At 37.6% G+C, this 20,000-nt stretch overlaps 1 protein-coding gene across 2 annotated transcripts in view; it reads right to left on the bottom strand.

Moving 5' to 3' along the window:
- LOC135198575 (uncharacterized) overlaps positions 1 to 20,000 on the bottom strand; it is a 194,122-nt gene that overhangs the window by 133,958 nt on the left and 40,164 nt on the right. For both annotated transcript variants that reach the window (XM_064226289.1, XM_064226291.1), the window contains exon 2: positions 11,967 to 12,060. In XM_064226289.1, coding sequence (XP_064082359.1) covers positions 11,967 to 12,017 — 51 coding nt within the window. In that variant the 5' untranslated portion in view covers positions 12,018 to 12,060. The remainder of the gene's footprint in view (positions 1 to 11,966; positions 12,061 to 20,000) is intronic.

Below are 20,000 nucleotides of genomic sequence, written 5' to 3'. Positions count from 1 at the left end.
AAATAAGTGAAACTTTGAAATGGAAAAAAATCTAGTTCAAAACAATCTGCCGACGCCAAATCCAAGTTGATATAAGTAAAATATTGGTGAAGATGGTATAGGAGAACGCATTTTTTGATATTTAAAAAAAAAAAAAAAAAAAAAAAAAAAAAAAAAAAAAAAAAATGAGAGAGATTCATTCTATCAGTGTTGATAAAGGTGAAAATGTGCATCACATGAATAAACAAGTACAGCTTATAAGGCTGTCTTAAACACTCAGCTTGGCGTGGTAGCCTGCGTTGTTCCAGTGCCAGACGCACGATCATAAGTAAATTTAACCTTAAATAAGATAAAAACTACTGAGGCTAGAGAGCTGCAATTTGGTGTGTTTGATGATTGGAGGGTGGATGATCAGCGTACCAATATGGTGCCCTCCAGACTAAGTATTTTTTAAGATCTGAGGGCGGACAGAAAAAGTGCGGGCGGACAACCATATAGCCATCTCAATATTTTTCTTTTACAGAAAACTAAAACAAAATTACACATTTCAAAAGTCACAAAGAGAGAAGCATTACTTTCAAAAATACAAAGAACTCTTGATAATTCGTCCTATGAATTTTAATTTGCCGAATATTTCAGCCCGTACAGAATAAAAAAAACAAAATTGAATCAGACTGATAAATAAAATAACCTTAAATAAAATAAAAACTACTGAGGCTAGAGGGCTACAATTTGGCATGTTTGAAGATTGGGGGGTGGATGATTAATCTACCAATATGCAGTCCTCTCGCCTTAGTAGTTTTTAAGATCTAAGGGCGGACAGAAAAAGTGCGGGCGGAGAGACAGATAGCCATCCTTTTACTGAAAACTAAAACAAAATTACACGTTTCAAAAGTCACAAAGAAAAAAGCATAATATACTTTCAAAAACAAAAAAACATAAAGCTCTTGATAATTTGTCCTATGAATTTTAATTGGCTGAACATTACAGCTCAACAAAATAAAATAAAAAATTTAAAGTTTTGAATCAGACTGAACAGTCATTCAGAAAAAAAACCATAATCGCAAATAACGGTTAAGGTATTTTGTAGCTTAAGGTGTTTATACCCATTAAGCTTAAGGCTTTAGAGTTCAACGTTCTCACGTTCTGTCAGCCACACGAATAAAAGTCAAGGAGAGAGAGAGAGAGAGAGAGAGAGAGAGAGAGAGAGAGAGAGAGATTGCAGTCATGATTGGGGGCTAAGAACAGTTTGATTACAGAAGAACCTCGAACCATTTCATTATCAGGTACCAGTTTATAACACAAACAGGTGTCTGCACGCAGAATTTATATATAGATATATATATATATATATATCTATATATATATATATATAATATAATATATATATATATATATATATATCATATATATATAATATATATATATATAATTATATATAAATCAATATATATATATTATATAATATATATATATATATATATATATATATATATATATTATATATATATGTATATATATATTATTTATATATATATGTGTGTGTGTATATGCATGTATATAGAATATATATGTGTATGTATGTGTATATTCAAAGATTTATTATCTTAAAATTCTAATATATATCTACATTTGTCCATTTTAGGATTTTTCTTCATTTTTGTCATATAGGTCATAGAAATTTCAAATGTAATCTTCGACGTTTTTTGTTAATAATTCCATATGATTAATAATAAAAGAACGAAAACGGGAAACCAGAGACCACTTTAGACGTGGGAGCTGTAGGTACAGAGAAACAGGACAAAGAAAAACAAACTTCACTTGAGAGATATGAAAACATTGCGTGTTTATTTTTAGGTGACTCAGGTAAGATGATAACGCACGCTTTTGCATTTTCGTTCGAGCGACGCCAAATCAAACATACTTTCACTGCGAGAGGAATGGAGACAAATCTCAAAGCCCAGAGCAGTGAAGCAAATACACTGATGACGAATCCAACAAAAATTCGAAACTCGCATGTGCATTTAATACCGTTGTTGATGATCGTAAAACCACTAAATTTCACGAGAGATAATGTGCATCATGGAAAGAGTCGAATTCACTTTTAATATCTGGTGAAGTTGCGAATTTGAAGACATGTACGTCAAGGCGATCCTTCAGACGACCTTCCAATACCAGCAAAAGCTGAGAATGTCGCGGCAGAAAATGCGGACGCCTGCGTAATTCAGCTCTCAGCATTTGCAAAAGTAAACGCGACCGGACGTTCTCCAAGGACCGGATTACATCGATTTGGTGATAGACGATCGCCAAAGAGCCGTAATGAACACCTACGTCACTTTTATGGCTAATAAACACTACTGAGGGCTACAGGTCAGCTGCAATTTATCGATATTCTTATGGCTGGGAAATGATACAACATTTGCACGCGCTAATATATCAGTTCACGGCTCTTTTGACAATCTTCCCCTTGGCTTACGAAGCAAAAATCTTTTATAGACACGTTCAACAGAGGAGACATCAGCACACATATCAACACACACTACGTACATCTCTCTCTCACACACACACACACACACATTCATTGATCATTGTCATTGAAATATTCATAGATAGACAGGGTATAGAATTTACGCCAAAGGCAAAGCACTGGGACCTATAAGGTTATTCAGTGCTGAAAAGGAAATTAACAGTAAATGAGGTGTTAAGGGAGTAACAGGAGGAAAACTTCTCAGTTGCACTATGAAACAATTGTTAGTAAAGGGTACAAAGTGAGATGGAAGAAAAAATACGAACGGAGGTACAGTAAAAGGAATGAAAGAGGTTGCAGCTAGGGGCTGAAGGGATGCTGCAGAGAACCTTCAGTAATGCTTACAGTGCACCGCATGAGGTTCACTGACGGCACTACTCCCGTATGGAGTTGAAATATTCATAAATACTTTCATATTCGTCATTTATATCTTCTAGTTCCTTCTCAAATCAATTTACCTAATCATGACGCCATCCCCTCAACTAGCATTACTAAAGTACCAGAAACTTGCCCATTCCTATATACTAGAGTTACTAAGTCATTCATTGGTTTGCAGAATATATTATAACGGATCCAAATCTCATGCTATAAATTTATTTCACTTAAGGAAAACAATCGTTTCAAAGGCCGCTAGATATTAAATAGCTATAAAGATTCTCACTTCGTTTTTTAAATTAGATAATATTGAATACTACTAGAGAGAGAGAGAGAGAGAGAGAGAGAGAGAGAGAGAGAGAGAGAGAGAGAGAGAGAATGGTGAGCAGGTTACAACGGAGATGGGCTCAAGACAATGAAACTAAAAACCTTCCGCATCACGTGCATTCCTTAACTCAGAAAACTACCACGAAGGCAAATAAAAAGCTAAGAAGTTTCTCTCACTATCAATGCAAAGATAAACACCGCAATGGTTGTCACATTAGGCGCACATTTCACCTAAACTTCCTCGCTTCGAACGTCATTTCCCTCCCTTTCCTGACGTCCACCGCCTTGTGAGTCCAATTACGTAGACCTTATTACATGAAGAGATTACAGCGAGCTATTATTCCCTAGCGGGCTTCGTTGCCTCTGAACACGCCGTGAGAATGGGGGTATGAAGAGGACTTCTGTCAGTTTTTGTACCGGACTTACCATCAAATAGAACCTGATAATGAAAGCGCTTATTACGTTTTATCGGAGCAGAAATGTCGCTGTTAATTGAAGTGAGATATGTATTATCATCGACCCCTTTAATTACATATCGCAATAATGGCAAACAGTATACAATGCAGCTTATAGTTGTCGGGTGGCGTAATTGACCTGAGCAATCGATAAAACCACAAGCCAATCTAGTCCAACATTCCCATAGGAGGATAATTTTAATACTCGAGATATTTTGATGTGGCTCGCGGGAGTCCTATCAACGTTTTATCTTTACTGCTTATGAAGCCCAAGACCTCTTTAGACTTTGATGAAGCCAAGAGTCAGCTGCACCGTGATGTTCCTCTTGTACCGAGACACAATCAAATGAAGATGATATTCCTTCTGTACTGACATGTACCATAAAATCTGGTTATCGAGGAAATATTAGAATGTAAGGTAATAAATAAGTAGTGCCTCTTAACTACTGTTGTTAAAATGGCCACAAAGCAGATGGGAATAATGGTGCCTCAGTGCATACCACCACTTTAGTTAACTGGTCTCTTGCGTGTTAGTTTGTAATATCCCTGGATGACGGAGACATATAAAGGTTACTTTATAAGGTGGTGAACCTTATATACAAGCAGTTTTACACAAACATTAAAATTATTAATAGGGGGAAGTGTACCTTTACAAACTATTACTCATAAATACCTAAAAAATCAAAATATTTCTTTTTCACTACGTCAATACTTCCGAGCATCACCAAGAATTGTGAGATAACATAGAAATATCTTAAGTTCTTTCATAGTGACTATGACGCGAGAAACTTGTGTAAGTACCATCTAGGCTCAGTTGGCAGAAGACATTACACTAATTTTAAAGGATGCAATATTATGAAAACTTATTATAACAATTTAAGGACAACATCTAAATCGTCAGAGATTTACTTTTTCGACAAAAATCCCTGGCCAGGAAAGAATTAGGCCATCTACTGACCCTGACTCGGAAGCCATGTTTGAGCTTCAACGCAAGTTACCAACTCGTGACCACACTAACCCTAGGCTTAGATGCTGGTTGTTTAGGCTTCCTCTGCAGGTCCTGTCCAGAGCGGATATCGGTTTTTCCATATCAGGACCATAGGTATTATGCAGTCTCCGATATATATTTGCGTGACTGACTGTTTGATTTATGAATTTAGGTTGTACAGACAAGTACTGGGTGGGCACTTTCGACCATTCAGTTCTTAAGACAGCCAGCGAGGAGGAAATGCAGGTGGCTGGATAGCCCTCTATATATATATATATATATATATATATATATAATATATATATATATATATATATGATATATATGAGGAGATGAAACACAAGGAATTCAAAGTGGGATCAGGAGAAAAACCGAAAAACCGTAGAATTACACAAGAAGTAACAATTTGAGTTGTTGACAACAAAATTGAAGAATGGAAGACTGAATGGAGGTAAAGTACAAGGCTCAAAAATGGCTACATGGACGCTGCAAATGCGCTTTAGTAATGCTTACAATACGCCTCGTGAGGTGCACTGACGGCAGTACTCTTAACGAGCAATAAATGAATACCAGAATTGCCACGACTTCAAGGAATCCAGTATTCTTTAATACTTATTCGCTTCCACTTAGATTCCAGATGTTATAATTCGCATAGTGGTTCGTCTTTGCTGAGAAGGATAAGGGCATTCTTATATGGATTTTGTTGGCAATAAGATTAATTTTCTCGCAGTCACGACTCCCCTCTGAGATCTGATATCATATTGAACAACGCGTTTCTGCTTCGGAATGTCTGAAGCATACATACAGCCGTGGCAAACGAGTCTGGAGACTTCATTATCGTGCCTATACTCGGTTTTTTTTTCCATCTGTCCATCCGCCTGTGGTGTTTGCGTATGGTAACACTGCGTCCCGGGCTTTAGATAGTTACATTCAGCTTACATTCAACAATAATAACAATATCCTATTTCGAACATTAACGGTGTAATTTGCATTCAGTAAATTATTAAAACACTTTTCAGTTGCAAATGTACACCCAGATATCCTTTTGTTTACCTAAAACTTACACATAACTTAACTATTTAAAGCCCGGGACGCAGTGTTACCATACAAAAACACCACAGGCGGATGGACAGATGGAAAAAAACAGAGTATAGACAACCTACCATTAAGAAAAAACAAGTAGCTCCAAGGAAAATCGCAAGAATCAGTTACGACGAAGTGAGTCAGATATGAAATCCAAACAGTATTTATTTGAAATAGCTATTTGATAAGAAAGAAATATCATTAGGAAGATAAGCTAACAATTTACGCACTGAGGACGTCAGGTTTTTACTCTGAAAGATATATTCTTCTTTTAAGAAACATATAACCCACCTTTATAAATGTAATACATTTATAACTGTATCCAGTTATAAACTGAATTTCACCAAGGAAAACCCTAGCTTGTTAAGAAATGAAGATGACACTGGAGTAAAAACGAATTCCACTTGTAAATAAAATACAAATAGAAATGAAATAACATATCAAACTACTACTTAAATAAGTCATTAATTCTCAAAGAACTTTGATTAGTTTAGAAAAGTGTACGTCATGTACATAAGAACATGTCCCCCAGATAAAATAAATATACCGTTAAAAATACAATTGACCTCTAATAGAGAACGCACGTCATCAAAGTTGAAAGGCAATCACACATGAAATGATTAACCCAAATAGGCAAAAACATCTCCCAAATATGCCTGCAGCTCATAAAGATCAAACATTTAAACGATACATTTTAAAATCAAGTGATAGTGATAATCTAAAAGACAAAGCACTCTGCTATTTAATATAGGTATTAATAATCTCGTTTAAATTGATCAGTTTAAGCCCTCAGGCATTAGTGAAAGTCATGTTCACAGGGGATGACGGCCTTCAGACGTAGTCTATTGTTTTTATTAATACGTTAACAAGAACTAGTTATGTTAAGATCGATGTCACCTTCGATAACTAGTATAACAAAGCGCTATTAAGACACTAATCTAAGCAATAAGTGATAAACGTTTCAAGACACTAATTTAAGTAATATACAGGGTGGTCCAAAAGTAGGTGGGCAGTAGGTGGAATAACTGTGTAAATTGTGATGGACAGCAGTTTGAGCACCTGCGTTGATAAAGTTTCAGGGCTTTTGTATTATTGCACACAATAAAATCTTATTATCAATGTAAAATTGTATTAGTATATATAATTGTATGTGTAGTTTCAAAATAAATGTTATCATTTACTGTCCACCTACTTTTGGACTACCCTGTATATAGTAGAACTAGCCGGCAGAGCTGCCGGCGGTCTCCCGTACGACGGCATTGTTTGAACCGTAATATCATCGTTATTTTTCCTCGCAGGAGAAAAGTAAGAGTAGTTTTGGAATCCTCATGAAAAGTTCTATAAGAATGATGTACGATGTATTATTTTTTTTCCCTACGACTAATATTAAAGAAGAAATTATCATTGTCGGATACCATCGATATTTTTTCATCGCACAAGAGAAGTAATAGCATATTTGGAATTCTCGTGAAAAGATCTGTCAGAATAATGTTTTATTTTTTTCTCTACAACTAATACTAAAGAAGTTACCATGGCCGGATATCAGGCGGGATACTCTGACCAAAACGGTACCTGGTTGAAACTATCCCTTAATACCATCAATACATTTTATCACAGAAGGAAAGTAAGAGCATATTTCGAATCCTCGTGAAAAGTTCTATCAGAATCATTCTTTCTTTTTTCGCTATGAATAATGATAAAGAAGTTAGCATGGCGGGATATCTGGCCGGATACTCGGATCAAAATGGTACCTGGTTGAAACCATCCCCTAATACTATCGGGTATTTTTCATCGCAGAAGAAAAGCAAGAGCATAATTGGAATCCTCGTGAAATTTTCTATCAAAATAATACTTTGTTTTTTTCCATCAATAATGATAAAGAAGTTAGCATGGCCGGATATCCGGCCGGATACTCGGATCAAAACGGAACCCGGTTAACACCATCCCCTACAAAATTTACATGAATGTTCTGACTTTGGTTCAATTCGGTCCAGCAGATTCGCCGTCATGAGCGAATACACTTACATACATAGTCCGACCGTCAGCTTTATATATAAGATAAATCGTTGTAAGGTACTAATTTAAGCCATATATGATAAACGATTATAGACATTAATCTAAGCAAGATATATATAATGAAGCGTTGTAAGGCCCTAATCTAAGCAATTTATTATAAACACTGTATGACACTATCTAAAGGATATATAATAAAGCCTTGTAAGACAGTATTCTAAGCAATGTATAATCGAGCGTTATATGGCATTATATCAGTCATTTCAGGATCTCATATAAGAGACGAGAAACCGATTGAACTCCTTTAGGGACATTATTCATATTTCAACCAACATTTTTCTTCATTCTTTTATCGATATTCAACATCCATTTGTCCTCCATATATCCAAAGATCTGCTTCCGCAGACACCACTTTATTCTTTCGAAGCCTTTGCAGGAACCTTGTTACCTGCCATGATACGTCTCTTTTCTGACCTCACCATCACAGAAAAACTTTCTCTCGGATACCTTTATCAATTAACCATTTCTAGTGTTCAAAAAAATATTCATTGTTCAGTTTCCCTGGCTTCAGTTACCATCATAAGTAACTCTGTGAGGTTTCTCTGCTAACGAGTACTTTCTACCTTTCACAAGTCTTTTCTCTATTACTGACTAACATATCTGCAAATGTTAGTTGGATGTGGTGAAACAGGCTTTGGGACGGATGGGATTTAACCGTAAAGTTCTGTGTGTGTGTGTGTGTGTGTTGTTGTCTGTCTGTCAAAAGCCGGGTATCAAAAGATTCAAGATGTAGTAGTGCATAGTTGTGACCAGGGCCGCGACTTTCATGGAAACCTATTCTGATAGGGCGGATTTGAGCAGCAGAGAAAAACTATGAAAAGAAATGGTTTCTTTTTTTCATTTGATTAAGTTTTGCATTTCATTTCCCTTTGTTTCAGCTGTACACAATTATGCCTTTTGATTGTTTGCGTCAACCCTGTCCAGATCAAGCGTCTCGCAAATGTGAACAACTCTATTACCAATAGTAGATGGTCACTTTTTGTGCAAAATGGTGAATGCAAGAAATTACTGGAGAGGGAAAAAAAAAGGAAAGGCTTCGTGATAAGGGATGGAACCGCTCCACAGAACCTTTATTAATGCCTACTGTGCACCACTTGAGGTGCGTTGTTGGTCAGTTACTTGGCTGGGTGATAACTAAGCAATGCTAGACACTGTCACAATATACATTTTGAACATTCGTAGTGAACGGGGGTGGGGGCTAGCAACCCCATACCAAAAGTGCCTACTGAACACCAGTGAGGAATTTCATATTCTGAAGCCATATTTCCAAGGTCGAGAGGTGAATGGCTAAACAAATTATTTTTATATATAAATAAACTAGCATCAAAATAAAAAAAGCGTAGTAAATCAAAATAAACGATTCATGTAAACAAAAAAGTTTAATACAGTCACTCAGTAATATAATCAAATCATGTGTGCAAATTGAAAGTCTTTCCATTTATTTCCAGCTCTTTTACAAGGTTGTGATGATAAGTGTCAAAAAAATTGTACGAGGAAATCTAGAAATTAAGGAATAATTGTGACTATTAAAAAATGCACATACATACATTCATATATATATATATATATATATATTATATGCATGTATATATAACATATATGTATATATGAGTATATTTGTATATGTATGTATACAGCATGAGAAAGTTCACTATATCAAAATTATACATGACGAAAATACGAAAGTGGATATATTATTATGTATATGGAATTTTGTGTGCATAAAATCAAGAGTTCATAAGGACCCCAGGTAGTACCTGTCTCACAGCGAAGAGAACTAAAGTACCTGAGCAGCGATGCGCGACGAATACCGCTAAATTTCCTTTCAAGGGAAAGTGAAGAACCCGTGATTAGCGTGACTGGCAACAGTAATTTATAATCCAAAATGGAAAGTAAGAATGAATCTCCGCTACGCCGCAGACGCAGTTTCCAACGAGAAATTTGTCGGATACGGTCAACCTTCCTAATTATTATCGACCAAGAGATGACCCCAATGCAAATGGAAGAAACCCACAGGGACCATTGAATTGAAGTTCGAACTGCCACGGAATATGGAGTTTGGAGTTCGTTTGAAAGTAGTAACAGCAGGTGATAGGAAATGAGGAAAGAAGAGATCAGTTAATAGAAGTGATAAAATAACTTAAAAAATCAATAAATAAATCGAAGTGGTAAAATTATTGGACAAATTATTAGATAAATAGATCAAATTTACCTAAGTTGTTATTAGAAGAGATAAAATTACTAAATTATTAGACAAATAGATCAAATTTACCTAAGTTGTTATTAGAAGAGATAAAATTACTGGACAAATTATTAGACAAATTGATCAAATTTACCTAAGTTGTTATTAGAAGTGATAAAATTACTGGAAAAAATATTAAATAAATAGGCAAAATTTATGTAATTTGTTATTAGTAGTGATGCAATTACTGGAAAAATTATTAAATAAATAGATAAATTTACGCAGCTGTTGTTATTACTGATAAAATTACTGGAAAAATTAATAAACAAATAGAAAAAATTGATGGAAGTTGTTATTAGAAGTGACAAAATTCCTGGAAAAATGATTAAATAGATAGATCAAATTTACGTAAGTTATTAAGTATTAAAAACGGATAGAGACATGCGTAGAAACACAATTCAAATTCTCAAGAGAGAGAGAGAGAGAGAGAGAGAGAGAGAGAGAGAGAGAGAGAGAATCTTTAAAAACAGTTAGGCAAATGTAACTTTTAGATCCCACGCGATAATCCAACGGTTACGGAGCAGGAAACTGCACTAGGGAACGAGATCATCCACACAACTTTTTCTTTTCATAAGAAGTAGTTACAGGCTCCGCGTGTTCTAAGTCTAAAGCCAAATGCTATCATTAGATGATTTCATGATAAGCCTGAGCACACACACAACGTCAAAGAAGTTCTTTTCGTGATTAAAAGTTAATAGTTTATCCTTGAACAAGCGGTGTAAAAAGTTTGGTAGAATTTGCAACCTGACTTGGGCGCTCTCTTTCCGTAGATTTTCTCCCCCACCGTTTCATTTGAATCTTGACTAGAAACTTCGATCTTCTTCGTGACGAAGCAACTCGTTATAATTTCTACGTCGCTTTCAAATACCGTCATTTTTCAAGTCGTTTTTATGTAAAAGCGTTGTAACGCCTTTATTCTACATTTAGTGCGAAAAAATGTCGTAGTTTCTATTCACTCATTTATTTACTTAGTTTTTCTGGAGTGTTTACGAACTTACGCAACCATGGACCGGGAGGACTGCGAGAAACACTCGAAAAAAAAAGTCAGCACATAAGAAATTCATCTGAAATCAAGTTCTCGGCAAAATAATGGCGATACGATCTGCTTCTGATCGAATAATTAAAAATGTAAACGTACAATGAAACAAATTTTAAGTATCACGATACTGTTATAGTGACGACGGATTCCAGAACAAATAATACAATAGGCAAGTAGGCTGGCAATCTGATTCAACTCACGTTTCTTTAACCAAAATATTATCGAATGTTGAATATATGTGCAGATGTGTAGGAGAGAGAGAGAGAGAGAGAGAGAGAGAGAGAGAGAGAGAGAGAAGAGGACGAATGAAGAGAGAGAGAGACGGAGAGAGAGAGAGAGAGAGAGAGGAGAGAGAGGAGAGAGAAGAGAGCTAACAAGCGTGAGAAAGTAACTTCATGGTCATTTCCCACGAGCTGCGTCCTTCATTGCAATGGCATAACCGGAGATAGTTCTTGAACTTCACCTCCTTTCAAATCACAAATAGATTACAATTGTAGTGCTGACGATTCTAAGCGCTATACAAAAGCACCACAATGGAAGAAAGTCTTTTTGCTTGGGAGTACAATGAAACCATAAAAAATCTAATGATTGATGAATAATAGTGTTGCAAATCTCTCAGGAATTATTTCAAATGAAATATTTGAAAACTTACGAAACAATGTAAAAACTCAGATGAGTATAATTAAGAAAAACCAAATGTTTTCTAAATGAGATTTCACTTTTTCACTTTCACGTTCTCGTTCATAGGTCAACGCCTTCTTGCTCTTTCTACATTTATTCATTTCTCTCCCTTTCTCTCTCTCCCCCCTGCCTAATTAACCAAAGTTTTAGCCAGAACATCCCAACCCCCCCAAAAAATTATAATTCCCATCCCTCACCTCTATCTTCGTGGCAGAAGGCTGGACCACGTTGATGTTTTTGGTCTGCATACTTCCTCACTTCCGGCGATCGATACTGTGCTCAGCTGGTCATCTGAAACAAGACATAAGCATCCTGTTAAAAAAAAGTAAAAAAAAAAAAAATGCGTTTTCTGTACAATGTATAATACTGTGTGAGCCGTGGGCCATGAAGCTCTCAGCCAAGTCCCAGCCTGTCCTATAGCGTTACCAGTCGCAGGGTTATGGCTAACTTGATCCTTAAGTATAAAAAAAACTACCGAGGCTATATATATATATATATATATATATATATATATATATATATATAACTACCGCTAGCTGCAATTTGGTATGTTTGATGTTTGGACAGTAGATGATCAGCATACCAATTTGCAGTCCTCTAGCTTCAGCAGTTTTTAAGGTCTGAATGAACAGAAAAAGTGCGGACTGACAGACAAAGCCGTCATAATAGTTTTCTTTTACAGAAAACTAAAAATGAGTGTACATTTTCTTTATAGACATTCTGTTAAACAATAGTACTTTTACCAATGTCACTCACATATTTCATGAGGTTGATGTTTAGTTGTAAAAAAAATCCGTGTCATTTAACCTCTTTTCGACCAGACATTTTGAATGATCACTTGCTATCTCATCTCTCACGTTTATTGCCATCACTATGAGTAACATTATCATTTTACGAAATAAAAACTGAATATAGAAAACTTCCCAGTCAATGGAATTAATAAAGTCACATGACATCGTGGAAAGGCAAAACAGGAGAGCAGATACGAAAATAGTAGGATGAACTGGAATTATATTACAACTGTTCAATTTTCAAGCAATGAAAAGAAATTACTTTTGTGTACACAAGCATGGTGTTGGTATTTTACAAGTTTGTGAAAAATAAAAGATTTCTGTTGTAATGATTCATTTAAAAAAGGGTGTAAACTTGGAAGAGAAGAAAGACACACGAGGGCCAGATAGTGGAGAGTGGCGGTTCACGCAGGCGTTTTTCATTACACTGCTTGTGCCACTTCTTAGTACATAAAGGGGTTTTCGGCATCGGGGTTCATCTTGATTCGGCAGTTATGCGATAAATGTGGCAGTGGCTGTTGTATTGTTCTGCCAGCCACACGTTGTTAAAGAAGCTTCTATTTGATGAAACCCAGGGGCTTTTTGTAGCAGTTGTATTCCCTCAATATGAGATATATAGGGATTCAATTATTGGGGGAGGGCAGAGACATTCTCTGCTGGAATATTTCAGTGAGCGGTTCACTCAGCCTCTGCTGACCTAAGCGTGCCAGGCACTGAATATAGTACCGTAGATATCAAGAGATGAAATCGAGTGTCTTTCACTTACTACACATCAGTACATCTAAATATAAAGCAGGCTATGATGGTAAAAAAAAAACAGATTATCCTCTACCGTCTGCGATAAGGATCAAAATAACACGTAGAATAACATATTTCCGAGAATAGTGAGGTTTGGGGCGACACTGGAACGAGGTTCTTTAATTTGGGAATGCACTAACTCCTTATTTTTTTCACATTCGCCTCCTTCCGTTTGCAAGATTTTACCGGTGATGATGAAGGTGAGGTGGAAGGAAGAATACTAAGGTTATCAAAAATTAAAGACCTTATGTCTTTCCCGTAAGTTTGTCCAACTCAAAAAAAAAAAAAAAAATCAAACCGAAACTAAGAATAAAACAAGGCATGAACCGACCTCCAGCTTACTCTGGACGCGCGTTAGATTTTCTCCTCACGCATAGGTTGCAAACATTATATTCCTTGCTTTTAACGTAAATTAAAACGTGCTAAAACCTATGGTCGAGTAGAGCCTTGTTTCACCAACGAAAATTTAAAAAATACGCTATATTTTAATCAGGAATAATTTTTCTGTAGTTTAACATACACATTATATATTTTTTACATTTTCATTCTAATATATAATATCCTATCCTAAAATTTCTTTTTCCGGCCTTTTTAGGCTCTTCCATAAACCTTTCCTACCCGTCCCAAAAACAACAACAAAGTAGTTTGTAGGCTTACTCCCAGAGTAAGCAATAAAATAGCGAGAGGACCGATCACATCAACATTAAACCGAAAAAGTGAAAGACACAAAACTGTAAAGAAAATCATGTAACTAATAAAAAGAAAAATAATTTAATCCTCACACAGGAACCGGTGACAGGATAATCGAAGTTCGGGGAAGTGCAACAAATTCCAAAATCACCATGGACGATGTCATATCAAAAAATGAGAAGACGACCACTGTGATTTTATCTCGCTCTCTGGTGAGGCGTCGCCTTCAGGTAAGAGAAAGGGTGACATTCCGAAAGAAAGACAAGTCAAAAAGTAAAGAAAATATCTCAGTGCAGCCATTTTTTCCCTCTCAAATGTCAAAGGGGCATGTACGCAGAACATAGGAACCAATTGCTACAAATGGAAAAAGAATTTAGGCCAAAGGCCAAGCAGTAGGACCTATGAGGTCATTCAGCGCTAAAACGGAAATTGACAGTAGAAAAGGTTTGAAATGTGCAACAGGAGGGAAACCTCGCAGCTGCACTATGAATCAATTATTATGAGAGGGTGGAAAGTAAAATGGAAGAAAGAATATGAGCAGAGGTACAGTAAAAGAACGAAAGGGATTGCAGTGACGGCACTACCCCTCTGCGGGGCCAATTGCTCTAGTCTTATCTACAGCTCCCTAAAGGAAATGAGTGCCATGAGCATCAAGAAAAAGTTAAGTATATCTTAGTTTAACCAGACCACTGAGCTGATTAACAGCTCTCCTAGGGCTGGCCCGAAGGATTAGATATTTTTACGTGGCAAGGAACCAATTGGTCACCTAGCAACGCGACCTAGTGCTTATTGTGGTATCCGAACCACATTATATCGAGAAATTAATTCCTATCACCAGAAGTAAATTTCTCTTGATCCCGCGTTGGCGTTGGCCGAGCCGAGAATCGAACATCGGACCACTGGAATGGCAGCCGAACCAACACCCCATCGGGAAGAAGATGGCTTCGTCGAGACCCTGCCGTATTGATGACGTACATTTTGAAGGAGCATTAACCACATTCTGTTTTAGTCTTCCTGCGCGCTAGCTGCGACCGACTTCCGACTTCTATAGACCTTGCGACCAACTAAGTAATTAATTCACTGCTTAAGTCAACAGGTCAACAGAGGCTTACTGGATTTTCGGGAACGCGCCCATCCGTCCCTCGTCGTCCGGTTTGGGGAGGGGGGAGGGGATGGGGAAGGGAGAGAGAGAGAAGAGAGCGAGAGAGAGAGTAAAAAAAAAAAAAAAAAAACAAAAAAAAAAAAAGATGGGGGGGAAACGCGGATACGAGTTATGGGATATGTGAGAGAGATTATGGAGTCTGCTGGAAAGAGGATGCGAAAACGTCCATTGGCTGATCCAGGAAAGGATCCGAACGCCTGGTTGAGGTGGTGGGTGGATCGGGGGAGGTTATAACAGCAAGCCGGGATATGACCGGGACAGGAAAACAGGTGTCGCCAAAGCAAACCGGATGTGGCTCCATGGGATACCTGTGACCGCCCCCCTTCCCTCCCTTTGCCATTCACCCGATCGCTACCATAACGTAGAAAGAGTCCCGTTTCCTCGCTTCCTTCAGCTCTTCTTCTTCTTCTTCTTTTTCTTTTTCGTCTTCTTCTTCCGTCCTTTTTAATTCTACGCAGTTGCTGTGTTGGAAGAAGAAGAAGAAAAAAGCGATTCGCTTCTCTTAGCCTTTGTTAAGGGAAGAAAACACGTGATTAGTTCCTCTCAGCCTTTGATAATTTGGTTCTTTTAGCCTTTAACCAGCCAGACAAAGTAGTGATTCGTTCCTCTTAGGCTTTGACGAGGGGAAAAAACGAGTGATTCATCGTGGTTCGTTCCACTTAGCCACAGAATAAGGCGAACATGTGGTTTTCGTAATGCAAGGACCTGGTCTCTTCTATTTCACTTACAAGCTCAGTATCGAAGTTTGAGCAGTCAGACAAGAACAACGGCTTTTCATTTACCTTTCGTTATTTTTAAAGAATAAGACGAAAATATCAATATCTTTTCGATGGAAGTATACTCTGCCAATATCCATTTACAGCACAACTCTCTCTCTGTCTCTATCATTATAGCTTAGGACTTAGATGAAAGCGCGTTCAGATTACAACCTAAACGAACATCGTTCTATTTCCGTACCGGGTATTAGAGAGAGAGAGAGAGAGAGAGAGATAAGTTGAGACGAGATGTTCAGTTTTCCGTCCAAATGAATACCATCAAAAACGAAAGTGTCTTGTCAAGGAAACCCTCACTCCACTGGGTGAAGCCGTTCAAAACATTCTCTCTCTCTCTCTCTCTCTCTCTCTCTCTCTCTCTCTCTCTCTCTCTCTCTCTCATGCATACATATATTATACATATACCAAACGTATGTGTACGATTTGCTTAATTCTATCTCAGTCTCTCTTGTGAAGTAAACGGTGAATAATAATATAATATTATGAGAAACAGCAACTTGACTGCATTGAATAATACCGGCGACATACTTGATCAAGTCTTCATGTTACAGTTCGCAAGCGATCAAGTGGAAGTTGTATACACAGTGATTCAAAAAATTGTAAAATTTACGTTAAGAGAGTGGACTTTTTATAGTAATTTAGATTAAACAGTGTAAATCAAATCACTACTTTAATTCGCTTTCTCGCAGTAGTGTGTCACTATTTCCTTGACAGTGGATAACTATACAACATTTCGCTTTTGCACTTGTTTTTCTGGTTCTTTCGTCATAGGCGACGTTGGGAGAAATTGTGTTGATATAACAGATCATTGAATTCAAGCTGAGATCAGGCCAAAGGCCTATGAGGTCATTCAGCGCTGAAGCTGAAACAGAGTAAAAAAGGTTTGAAAGGTGTAACAGGAGGAAAACCCCGCACTTGCACTATAACAAATTTTTAAAAGATAGTGGAAAGTAAGAAAGATAGATTATAAATGGTAGATTATGAAAGGGGTTGCAGTTAGGGAATAAAGAGACGCTGCAAAAATCCTTAAGTAATGCCTACAGTGCACCGCATGAGGTACACTGACGGCGCTCCTCCCCTACGGGATGAAATTGTATAGGTTATTTGTCCCACCGTCCTTGGCATAAAAGGGAAAGAAAAAGTCGATCAATAAAAAAAGGTCAGCCATATCTTTTAGTAGGGACCACAGGGTGAGAAGGTCGGTAAAGCGTTCTTTGTAGACCTGACCATGAAGTGTGGGAAAATACGAGAAACTCTAAAGAAATGAGATGACGAACCTTTCCCCCTTTCAGAAATGCGTTCTTTCTATTTGCCTCCAGCTCATTCCAGCGTCACCTGTCACTGTCCCTTCGTCACCTGCTGTTTTCAGGTCAGCTTTTCCCTTTAAATGGTGTTTTCTTCAAGCCATTGGATAACCTCGGGACCGCTTTAATGAGATTCCTTGTAGATTGGGTCTCCTCCTTTGAATCTGACCTCAGGCCCAGTCACTCAGTGGTCGGGTCAAGTTTGATTAGGATCGACCCAGTGTTTTTGGCTACACCATTTCGCACGCGTACATACGCACGGATGTTCACAAACGCACATACATACAGACTTCCTGTTTGTTTAGGAATAGTTAAGAATACTGATTGATCTAAAACAGTGGTTCACAAACCGGGAGCCAAGTAGCAGAATGCTGGGGGCCATAATCTGAGGATATGCATGAAAAAACACCAAAGGAGTTTTAGTGGATATGCATTACGGACTGCTCTATGAGCAAGAGCCCGTGCTGGCATAAGATCAGCTAAATCTCAACTAAAACAACGTGAATATGCAGCCAGTGGATGGAACTTACAGGTGGGGGGTGGGCCTTGGACAAGTATCCTGTGGGTAACGACCAGACAAAGTTTGGGAACCACTGATCTAAAACCAGAAAAATAAAACCAAGATAGTTCCGCCCCACTGCATAAATACTGCATGTTTGTGGAACTATGGAAATGGTATCAACGATTCCTACGATACCACCGTGACAAAATATTTTTTGCATTTGGAATATCACCCTGCCACTGACACACTAGTTTTAATAGAATTCTTCATACGTAAAGGGTTTACTTTATAGACCTACAACACCATATTTTAACAAGATATCTTAAAGCTTCCTTATTTCACCATTTCCATCTTAGTTACTCTAACCCTGCTTGGTGTAACAATGGCATACACGAGGCGTTTCTTCCTTTTGTTCCCTTCGTGGTAGGACTAACTAGAGGGTAATTTGCTTATTCAGTGAGACAGTGACCCTGCTGCTGTTTTGTTTTCAAGACTCTCCTCCTCTAGCAAGGTGAAATGATTAGATAAGTTTCTTTGCGTATGATTTAGGTATCCCATTTTCTCAAGACTGGTCATAACGCCAGCCAGTCATTTCATTTCCTATTTTATATTTGCGGAAATCGCATTGGCGTTTCACCTCTATTTCTGTTTTCATTCTTCTGTATAACTTATAAAATTCATCCTCTTGCAAGGCTCAGGGTTAAAACAATTTTTTTTCTTCAGGCAAGGAAACTGCACAAAAATACAGACAGCTATCCTATAATAATAAAAATAAATAAAGAAATGAATGAATCGAGTAACAGCAGAGTACATGGGAAGAATAAATCAAGGCTACCAGTCTACTCTTACGACTCTTCTTAAATTCGTCCTTGATTATTATCAAACTTCATCTTCAATAGCATTCTTGTCCTCTTCATGATTCTGCCCCAGACCGCTCCAAAAGCAAAAGCATTTCCAGCCAAGGAGGTTAGATCGCCCTTGGTACATCATGTTGGAAGACGTACGATGGAAATGGAAGCGCGGGGTAAAAGGAAGAAGAGAAGACCAAGAAAGAGATGGAGTGATTGTGTAGGGGATGATATTGTATTAAAAGGTATTAATGAGAACGATACACAGGACACAAATCGATAGAGACGACTCATTCACAACGGCGACCCCTTATAAAAATGGGCTCAATCTAACCATCTAACCTTATAAAAATGGGCTCAATCTAACGACCATCAATCTAACCATCGCCATCTTGAATTGAATTCAAGATGGCGATGATCTAACGAAGACAGCAACTCTTAATCACAGGACTATAGGACGGTGGGGGGGGGGGGGCGGGGGGAGGGCGTGTTATTCGGAGACGATACCAACCCCATCCTGTTGCGAGTCTTATTTTCTGTGGATCCTGGTGATCTTATTATGAATCGCATTACTTTTGCGGTGGGGGCGACCGAGGAACTGAACCCGCAAGATATCGAATCACCATCAGTGTTATAATCATCATCATGATCCATATATCAAGCCGAATAAGCTGTCGAAATGCTAGATGAGAGAGAGAGAGAGAGAAGAGAGAGAGAGAGAGAGAGTATTAAAGGAACCCCAAAGAGGTCCATCTGTCATCAAAAAGTCAGTAATAAATGGCTACAACCCATGAATATTTTGGCGGTATTTTTTATTGGATGAGTCAGATCTGTGCTTCGTCAGCATTTGACATCCTCAAGGCAAAAATAAAAAGGAAATAAGCTGAACGAAAACATACTATAGAAATTTAAGCATGCATATAATCATGACAAAAGCCTTTAAACGTCGCCAGCGAGTTGCATCGTTGATATTGCCAATCGCAGTGATCAAGAAGTAAAATCGGAACAGGAAAAAATGACAAGTTGAAGGAAGAGTTGATGACAGGGAAACGGATTGCACAATGATTCGAACATATGAATAGAAGCTACTCTAACGGCAACTTGATGAGATCCCTGGCCACTGACTCAGCTGTGTCACATACACATGAGACCTCATGTTCACTCCGTCCATACACAAAAACATCTACACATCCATCTCATTCATACACTTCTACGCACAAGTCTGCCATGATTTTCCTCGCAATGTAATCTGAACTAATTAGGCATTATCTACCATGTACAAATGACAGATATATAGGTGCCTTAAATCATAAAAGACATGGAGACATGTGATACTGATATAAACAGAATCCAATGAAGGCGA

Source organism: Macrobrachium nipponense, chromosome 22 (assembly GCF_015104395.2).
Source record: "Macrobrachium nipponense isolate FS-2020 chromosome 22, ASM1510439v2, whole genome shotgun sequence".
NCBI classification, from domain to species: Eukaryota; Metazoa; Arthropoda; class Malacostraca; order Decapoda; family Palaemonidae; genus Macrobrachium; species Macrobrachium nipponense.
Note: the sequence above shows the minus strand (reverse complement) of the source record. Positions and strands in the feature narration are given on the sequence as shown.